Source organism: Centruroides sculpturatus, unplaced genomic scaffold, assembly GCF_000671375.1.
Source record: "Centruroides sculpturatus isolate CEXI.00-Female unplaced genomic scaffold, Cexi_2.0 scaffold1017, whole genome shotgun sequence".
NCBI lineage: Eukaryota > Metazoa > Arthropoda > Arachnida > Scorpiones > Buthidae > Centruroides > Centruroides sculpturatus.
Window position 1 is genome coordinate 173,011 of NW_019385285.1, and position 10,563 is coordinate 183,573.

General features: G+C 33.3%; 1 protein-coding gene across 1 annotated transcript in view; it reads left to right on the forward strand.

The window, feature by feature from the left end:
- Window positions 1-10,563, forward strand: part of LOC111637187 (nucleoporin-like protein 2) — a 48,022-nt gene that overhangs the window by 34,862 nt on the left and 2,597 nt on the right. The window contains exons 2-3 of the mRNA XM_023382614.1: window positions 1,988-2,213; window positions 2,297-2,465. Of these exons, the coding sequence (XP_023238382.1) occupies window positions 1,988-2,213; window positions 2,297-2,465 (395 nt within the window). The remainder of the gene's footprint in view (window positions 1-1,987; window positions 2,214-2,296; window positions 2,466-10,563) is intronic.

Here is a 10,563-nt window from a genome sequence, read left to right on the forward strand (position 1 = left end):
GCATCTCTAATTAGTTTAGGTTCGGGTTCATACAGCGAACAGCTAAGATTTTTCCTACTGATTGCTTGTTTAGCAAGCAACCTGTTTTTTGACGATTTAACAGTTAACCTATTAGTTTGTTTGGTCTTAATGTTAATTTGCGAAAATATTTTCTCGACACTGGCTGAGGAATGTGGAAGAACTGTGAGCTGCGTCAAAAATTGAGATGATAGGGCATATTTACAGTTACCAAAACCATCCTGTATATTGCGTAACAAGAACCAATATTCTGGTATACTATTATATTGTATGACCAAATCTTTTGCTAAACGAAATGATCGCCATTCGTCATCTAACTGGTTAAGTTCGTTTTCCGCAATTAATGTTGGGAAACGGAAGCCGACATATCCCTCACCACTCGGCCGCCCCCATTGTGGGCCTGGCCGAACCCATAATTGCCACAGATAATTTATATACAGTATTAGACTCAATAAGTTCATTTCTTAAAATTTACAACACTAACATTATGTTGTAGGTAAGTTACACTTATTAAATACTGTATACAGTATAATTATTCACATTTAAGAATTAATAGAATAAATGCAACATGTTTAGCTGCCGTCATTTTAATTCTCCTAAAACTTTTGTTCTAAAATTTACACCACTTCATATACAAACTTACAATGTACTGTACTGTATATTTTCAAAATATACAACATATATATATCATGCCCATATTTAAGAATAAAAAATATTACTACTTTCTCCATTTTTAAACCACAGTGTTGCAAACATTATTGCATAAAGCGATATATTTTAATTTAAAAATACACGTAAGCCATCCTGATTTTTAATTAAGTAGCTGGAGTTAAGATGATGTTGCTTGTGTCATGATAGCAAATCATTGCGGGGTATGATTTCATAGCTTGATCAGGTGCTTAAGTGTATCTGAGTGTTTTTAACTCCACGTGATTCAGGATTCAGCAAATAAAGTACAGTACAGTACCATGCTTTTCGTTTTTGTTTCTAAAATCTAATTTTTTTATTATTTAAGTCATTTTATTTTAAGTCATATTTTAAAAACTCATATTTTACGAAAATTAGAAAAAAAAACAACCACGAAACCAAGAGAAGGTCGAAAAATCCAGATCTGAGGACCTATTTTGAGCTCTTCCGATAACTCAACGAGAGCGATACACGGGACATTCGATAAGTCCCCTTAACGTAATTAAGGCGGCTATACACGATGGGTTAATCCTCAAAGGAGTAACCATGCATGCCTGATTTTGAGTTATTCCTGGAAGTGTGTGGGGGAAAATTTAACAGTTTCAGCGAACTGTACCGACCACCTGAGTAGAATCGCCCATACTCGTTAGGTTAATCCTCAAAGGAGNTTTTTTTTTTGGAAATGAAGGTAATTGATTGGGTAGTATTATCAGAAATCCCTCTGTGAGCATGAATATGACTGAAAACATTTTGTTTATTTCCAGTTTTAGTTTTTACATATATAAAAATTTAAGATTATAATAAAAGTTGTTACATAATGGGTGCCAACTCTATGGTGTCTTAGTTCCAAGTTAAAGGATAAAAATTATTAAAATTATTTTTATCCTTCACTTTGGGGACCTGGCACCACTTAAATATTTTTGGATGGACTGGTTCTGAACTGGTTCTGGCCCAGAGTTGACCAACTGTCCTTGGTTATACTGTATGTATATTTTAATTACCTTGTAAGTCATGCACCATAAATTCATTGTAAATTGTAATGAAACAGGTAAAATCAATGAAGTTTCATAATTCATTTTTATACAGTTAAGTAAAATTAAAGAAAAATATAATGTATAATATAATATAATATTCTTTATTATAATAGATTATAGATTTTAAAGTTTGAAAATTAAAAAAAAAAATTGAAAACATTTATTTGAACTTATTCAATGCAGATTTTTATATTTTGTTTAAGATTTATTGCTTAAGTTAAATGAAATGAATAATTTTTCCATTACAGAAGAAAATCCTAAGCATCGATTTGGTCTGAATCATTTTGAAAAGTATCATTATGAAAATGAAAAACCTTCCACTACACAACATACTCAACATATGCCATTTTATATGGACACAAATAAAGTTTACTTTGGCTTCAAGAAAGATGAAGTGAAAATAGATCCCCATAGTAAATTTACATTAGTATTACCTCCAGGATCAGAGTGTAAAGAGTATCAACCTGAAGAACTGTAAGTAAATTTCAATTTCTAGTTTTTCAGTATAGATTATAATTTTTCTTAACACACTAAGTAAATATATTTGTTTATTTTAGTAATAATATTAAAGAAGATGTAACAGCCTGGGATCAAGGAAATATGTGGCCTTTTACATGTTACAGTCCAAGAGATAGAAATTGTTTAACATGTTTCGAAGATATATCTCCAGAAGAATCACCATGGGGTATGATTGAAGCTGAACGTTATGGAACAGTACTTCCATACGTAAGTATTATATTTATAAATTTTTGTTTCATTAAATTATTTCTTACATTTTAAATTATTTTAAAAATCAAAATATTATTTATTGACCAAAAACATTTATATGTGAAACTAAATTTTGCTGAAACTGTAAAACAGCCATAATGCAATGTTGACTAAAGCATTAATCTGATTTCTGCTAAAAGCAAGTTCTTTACTTTGCTAAGAAAAATAATCAAAATATTATTTATTGACCAAAAACATTTATATGTGAAACTAAATTTTGCTGATACTGTAAAACAGCCATAATGCATTGTTGACTAAAGCATTAACCTGATTTCTGTTAAAAGCAAGTTCTTTACTTTGCTAAGAAAAATGAGCAAGATTTTTTATCTTGCTATTTTAAGTGAAATTTTCCTACATTGACTGAGATAACTACAATAAATCTATTAATAGTTATTGGAGCTCTAGAAAATTGTTAAAAGAAAATACTAAGAACTTGTTCAGATTCAAAAAAGGATTATTATAATAATAATCATTGTTTGATTAACAAATCTATAAACATCATCATGAATGCTCTCATGCCCTGCTGCTTACAAGAGAAATACAATACAGCTAGTTCAGGGAGGCACAGAAAGCATTCCCAAATAAGTAGAGATGAAATTCATAATTGGTTATAAGAAATGATGTAGAGAGTTTTATTAGACAGATAGTGAAACCTCCATTAATGGACACTCCCAAATAGTGGGGCACCTCTACTTAATGGACATTTTTACAATCCTCAGACCCTTCAAATAGGACATCTGTTATATTCACCTCTAAATAATAGATGCCGTCGTCCATAATCAACCTTACAAAAACATAATATCCTGCCTTCAATATTTGTAAAGAATTAGTTATGTACGAAATATTTTAAAATGAAAACAAATAATCTGTTTAAATACTCTTTCAGATTATGAATTTTGACTATAGGTGTTAAATAAAGACTAGCTTAAAATAGGAATAGGGGAGGAGGACAGGTTATAAAACATCAAACAGTATTCTTTATGTTAGATAAGTTTAATCTGATTAAGTTGTCAATCACCATTTGTCATCATACACATTAATGTTATTAAACTTCTGTCTTATTGTTGGAATTAAGCTTATGATACTGAAGACACTATGATCTTTTCCAAAATTTCATTTGACAAGAACTGTAGTATAATAGTAACAAAAAAGAAACTTAAGTGCATAAATTATGTCATAAATGCGAGAAAACCAAATATCTTCCCACATTTTAAAGTGGTCGGCAAATCACCTTCATAACACAACCTTTGAACTTTCACCAAACAAATAATGTTGTCATAACCATTTTAACAGCTTTGTGGTCACTAAAGTGTAATTTTTAATAAATCAGTTACTGAATAAAGCAAAAAAATTTTTGAAAAGTTACACCTACTTGATAACTACAGAGCAGACAATCCTGTATTTATTTTTATTAGTCACTTAGATCATAAATGATGATATAAATGTAACAATTCAAACCATATTAACCACTCCTTGAAGTGGATAGCAAATCACCTTCATAACATGACATTCGAACGAGATTCAATTAAAACAAGATTTTTACAGCTGAAAAAATAAATAATATATTGTATATACATTTTAATTATATATGCTATGCATATTTTTCTGTATATTCACATTCCTAATGAAAATTTGATGTCTTCATAATTATATTCTTCACTTTATAATGACAAGCTTAAAATACAATATGGCCACCAGCATGTATCAGTACCTCCGAATAGTGGACAAACATCTTGGTCCCAATGGTGTCTACTATTCTGAGATTATACTGTATATATTTTTCATATTTTCATTCTTAATATAAACTTTTGTGTTTTATACAAGATTCGTGATGATGTAGGCCTTACAGAATGCCAGATACTTCAGTTTAGGTATATCAAATTGTTTAAACTTTTGACTGTAGGAATTGTTTCAAATTTTGATTAAAAAGTCTTTCAGTTTTGCTTCTTTACCAAAGTAATCAATATCATTTTTAATAATTTTTTGTTAGCAGACATTAATGTTTTATTAATCATTATGTTTAATTTTATTTAATGTCATATAAATGATATACCAAATCAATTAACAATTCACTTTCTTTAAGAGGAGCTTTTCTTTTAGATGTTATTATTTAATTACTGCTAGTTTTTAAATCAAAGTTTAAATGGATAAGTAAAATAATGCTAAGCTGTAAGATGTTTTGAGTCTTCAAACATCTCTAGTTGTTTAAAAATATTTTTCGATTTGACCTCACTACATCATTTTTTAATTTCTTTCTATGGTCAAACAGTACAATATGTTACATGATAATTTGATCAGTTGGTCTCTTGCAAAATTTTTTTAAAAACATATTTAGTACTTAAAAAATTTAAATTTAAAATACGACCAAAATCCTGTAAATTAAGCATAATGATTATAATGTTATGACTAATAATTTTTANGAGGTTTTCTTCGTTTGTGGGCGATAGGAAATTCTGAAGTCCCTCAAGGACAGGCAGCCTCAAAGGATTAACTTATCGTGTATATAAGCTGCCTTTAGACAAATCGCTATTCTGTGCTCCACGTTAAATGGGTTTCGCTACGGGTAGTCGGTCGAGATGCGTCTTGATTCCTTGTTATCGATAGCTGTTACACTTTAACCAATTACAGTTTAGTTAACATTGTATTTTTGTCACGTAACTGCAACCAGCTATTTTCTAAGCGAAGCACGTGGTTTTAGCATTGTCGTGTACCAGCGCTAGTGAAATCGTTTTGTTTTAAAATTTCGAAGAAAGGCCAACTAAGCCAGCGAACTACAAGTCGCCAGTTCGAGATGCTCGTTAATTTTATAGAAGACAACCCTAAATTAATATCAGGGAAGTTAGACGCTTTCTTTACCGAAAAGATCGCCAGAAATTGTGGCAAGAAATAGCCGACCGTCTGAATTCCGATGGAGTCGGCTCACAAAAAGACCCAGAAAGATGGCGAAAAGTAATTGAGAGCTTAGAATATAAATACAGTATATAAATATATGACTATCATTTTAATTTATACATATGCGAATGAAACCTATTTCAGAAATAATGTTCACGCTATAGCTACTTTAAATTTTAACAAGAAAGCAATTACATTATTCATACAATATTCATAAATAGTTAAGGTAATTATTTTTCGCAATACAACAACATAGTTTATTAACTGTCTCTCTCCAATTGTTCGTGAAGTAAAATCGTTCTTATATCAAAAGACGAATTGTTTACACTTTCGTTACGTTCCTAACGGCAGGTGGAGAGTGACCGATAACAAAAGCTTAGTTATCGCACGTGGCTATCGGAACCGAAAACGAAACGTTCGGCTCGGAATAGCATTTTTGTGAGTTTTGTCGATTGGGGAGAAAGTGTCACGACAATCGAGCGGTCAGCACTGTCGTGTGGGAGTGAAAAAACTTACTGAGACAGGTTCTCCATCATAAATCGTTTAATAAATATAAAAATTTCTCTTACAACAAATTCTGAAAAAGGCGTAATACGTATCCAAAGTCGAGAAACAAGTCTGTAACACAAAAAGTTCGACTGTTCTGACGGTAGTTTTTCTTCCGGTGATGGTGGCGTGAAGACGTCGGCTCCGGAGTGCACAACACTACTTGGACCGAGGTCTTCTAGCTACAAGGTGGACTTTAGCGATCTTGATGGAACGGGAGGCGAAGACAAGTCTCCGAATATCTAACAAGCTCTCGTGGGAGAACGTCCGGATGACAAGAATCTTGTAGAGGAGCACTGCGAACCAAAGACCAAGAACGTCACATCCTTTTTTCGCGCGGTTTTTATAAGTTTCCTTTGGGTCCCAGACCGAACATTCCGATAGGTCGATGCCGATTTGCCCCACTCTCCAATTGGTCCCCCTCCTCGTTACGAATTGTAACGAGATCGGAACCCAGATCGTGGGATGAGTCAACAAATTAGAAAAATTTTTCTTTTTTTGCACAAATTCTAGGCCCACTTCCGAAGCTTCACATTTTCACGGTTGATTAAACGCGAATTACGTGGTTCCAATAGAAACTGGTTTTTATCGTATTCGTTAGCTTAACGATACTATTTAGAATAGGCCCCCTGGGTTTTAAAACCAAGGAGTGGTAACCCTGCTAATGACTTTTTTCTGAAGTCGTTTATGGTAGATAAGACAGGCATGCCAGTACAATAGATTCGACCAATCACCCGTTTTCATTTTAAGGTTAAAAGGTTGACGTCAGTGTTGGAGGTTATATTGTCTGTCTTAATGATTATCAACTATTTCGAGTAGAGTTAGAGTGGTAGCGAGTTCGTTAAATAAAGACAGACAGTAACGAAATGTCTTTCACGAAGGTCCCCGTTTGTCGATATTTTCTTCAAGGAAACTGTATATACGGAGACCAATGTTGGTATCAGCATCCTGGTAAGTTTCAATGGGTTCTTTTTTATACATAGATCAAGTAAAAAAAAAATGTAGAAGCTTTATGGAACTAATTCATAATTCATGAACTAATTCTTTAGTCGCGTGCCCGTGCTTAGATAGTTTCGAGTGGAATACTGTACTCGAAATTTAATTTGTTCGTTCTAGCTGGAGTATTTGTAAAAGTTGGCATAGATTCAAAGTATTGTGAATACGAATTACGATAATGAATTATCGTAATTAGCATAATTCATCAATCAATAATCAATAAATTGCTTTTATTGATTGCTCGTTTCATTACGTTATGGTATAAAGGGCCGCGTTTCTTTGGTAGCTAACAAAAAGTATACAGGCCACAGGCTGAGCGCGCTAGCGGCGAGATCGGAGCTAAAAGTAAATGCACCCTATGTAGCGAAAATGACGTCACGAGCAGCTATCACTACACGTCGCTGCATTATGCAGGGTGGGAAAGAAAGTCAGTTAACATCCCTGCTACAGAATATAAAATGTACCCGAAGTTAATTCGCTCATGTCAGTAACACACTAGACCAAGGGGGAAAGAAATTGATGTGTTACACGCACGGCCGCCATCTTGATGTAGCCTTATTGAATGCAACTCCGAAACTAAATGGTAAGGGGGTCGTGTGACACATCATTTAGGGTCAGAACTTCACAAGGAATTGATAGCGAACTTGTATTGCGATCGAACAGCGCTGCATAAAGAAACGCGACCATAGCGAGAACTATACATTTCTCGGTGTATATGTTGCAAATTTTGGAAAGTCAAATAGTTTTGCTTTTAGAGGATTTGGTAAAAATTTACCTAAACTTACTAAAACAGAATACAACTACACCAAAGATAGATATTGCTAGTAAACTGTATAAGTAATCGGTCTTTGTATAAACCTGAATGAATCTGACATTCGAATAATTAATATCGCAAAAATATACAGTAGACAGAAATCAAATCGAAATACAGTAGACTCGACTTAATGTGGACTTATAAGGTGACGGGTTATCGAAAACAATCAGCCGATTGCAGATAGTTTACGTTAAACGACGTTTATCAACAGAACAGCTTACAGACGTTGGCTGGCTGAACTGCGGTTTAAAATGCATTGCAAAGCTATTATATTTTTTTATTTCTGTAAAAAGATTTCGGGAATATTATTAAAATTGTCTCGTTTGTTTAACAGAACATTCTGACTAGGGGATTAACTTACGATGACTCCGAAATGCATTAACGTTTTATAACCGACACGATACTCGAATTGTAAATAAATTCATCTGATTTAAATTAATTGTATTTTTAGTGTTAACCCATTTGAATATCGGAATTGTGACATTTAAAACAAATTTAAAGTATTTAATTTTGTTATTTTTGCTTCAAGCAATTAATTAATGAATAATTTTGTCGATTCGCACCGTTTACAACATTTATCAAAGGAACGATATCCATTTTTATCTAAACTTTTCCACGAACAAAGCTACCACTCGAATTAAAAAAGTTCTCTAAACCTACTGTCGAGTGAGTCTATAAATTAGGTCAAATAACTTGTTTCTAATCACTGTCTACTTTGTGACAAGCGAAAAACGTCATCTCTGCAATGAAATTTTTCTGAACAGCGGTTACTCGATCTGTAAACCGCCGTCGGCCTCTAAACGTTGTCTCTGCAAACGTTGGATGAGTTTAAAGCTTAAGCTTAGTTCACACTGAGCGCGATTCGCTGGCGAAAGCGAAAAACAGAACGAATAACCCGTCAAACGAGTCATATTTCACCGGTTATTCGCTCTGTTTTTCGCTTTCGCTAGCGAATCGCGCCCAGTGTGAACTAAGCTTTACGGCATACCGATGATCAATGACGCGTTAAAAATTGTATTATACAGTCATACGTAGATTTAACGCCGCCGTTTGTGTGTCTTTGAAATTGGTACTTAGTGGCAAACGTTATATGTATTACAGGCGAAGTCAGATATAGAATGCCAGAACAGGAGGTAGGTTGTTCCGGGTCGTAAGGGTGGAGTTATAAACTCCGTAACGTAACCGTATCCATATTCGTAAATGTTTGCTACACTGAATATCTATAGCAATAGTTATAAACTACCGTAAGGGCTTATCCGTATCCGTAAAGGAACAAACTTTTCTTACAGTTTACGGAGCAGTCCATTGTGAGCATTCGCAAAATCATCTACAGTTATTGCCAGATCTAACACTATAATTATTTATTCATTTTATTATTTTTCTATTTTTTTATGAACCCTACCGCTCCGGGATCCAAGATCGAATCCTGACTTATCGAAAAACTATAGGAATTTTTCGGGGTAGTCCGTTCGGATATATTGTGTCCATTCCTCATCACCCGGCCGCCGCACTGTTGATCTCGCCGAACTGGTTTGTCAAAAAATGGTTCTCAGTGCCCAAAGGCATTAAGATTTCAAAGAGGAAAAGAAACCTAAATGGGTCAGTTTCCCATTATATTCTCGAGAAAGGCGTGTTTCCATTGGCAGATTGCTTTGCGTTGCATTGTTTATTCCATCAATCAAATCCGTTAAAATCACAATTACAACTGTTTCAATCAACATATATTTTTATAAGGACAAATCAAAGAGTATTTTTTAATGTTAATTTTGTGTAAAAGTCGTTAGATAAAGTAGAATAAATCTAATTGCTAGGAGAATTGCTAAGAAATTGAAACATCATTATAGAATAAGAGATGGCTACACTGGCAATAGTCATGAGAAGATTCCCGTTAATAGCAAATACCCCACATGCAGAGAAACAAGGAATATCTTGCATGCAACTGAGCATAAATCTAAACGCACATTCTTGAGTCGTAATTCTGCCATGAGTTGAAAGTCGATAAGTTTCAACGGCCAAGATTTTGGCAGCTGATGTCATACGTGAAGAGGAAAGGCAAACGTGGACAAAGTACAAGAATGGGAAACAGAAAAATGGTAGAAACATGAACATGAATTCGAAGGAATCGTCTAAAAGAATACTAAAACGACTGACTCTTAAAGTAATATTACCTACAACGAAAATGGTCCAAATAAACAAAATCGCTAAATATATCTTTTGCATTGCAATTATTACGCTAATTGATTCCACGTAAATTTCGGAAACAGATGAAATTTCTTTCTGCACATTTTGACAATTCTGAATTTTGTAATGTAAAACTTTGAATCCATTTTCAAGTTCTCTGCAAATCAGTGCAAAGAAAACGAAGAGAAAATTGTTAGGCATCAAAAATAATGTAGGATAACCTACATACATGAAATAAGAAACGAAGGAAGAAACATTTTCTGAAATTTTATACGAAAACATGGTCTGAATATTCCAAAATTGATAAAAGTCGCTATGTTTTTTCATGCAAAACATCAAATATGACAAATTGTACAAGAGAAAGTTGATCCATAGAAAGATGATCCTTTTTCGAAAATATTTCTTATCAGATCCATCTTCAAGTTCTAATTTTGATATTCGCAATGCCTTCTTGATCAGGTCATACAGCTTTTGCTTATTATAGTGGAAATGATATATATTTACCGAAGACACTAGAATGGAAATGGCTATGAAGGTAGAGAGCAGTGTACTCGTTGGATGCGATTGTTTCGTCGTAAATCCAGTAGACTTGTGATAAATCAGGAATATTAAATATAATTTTGCCAT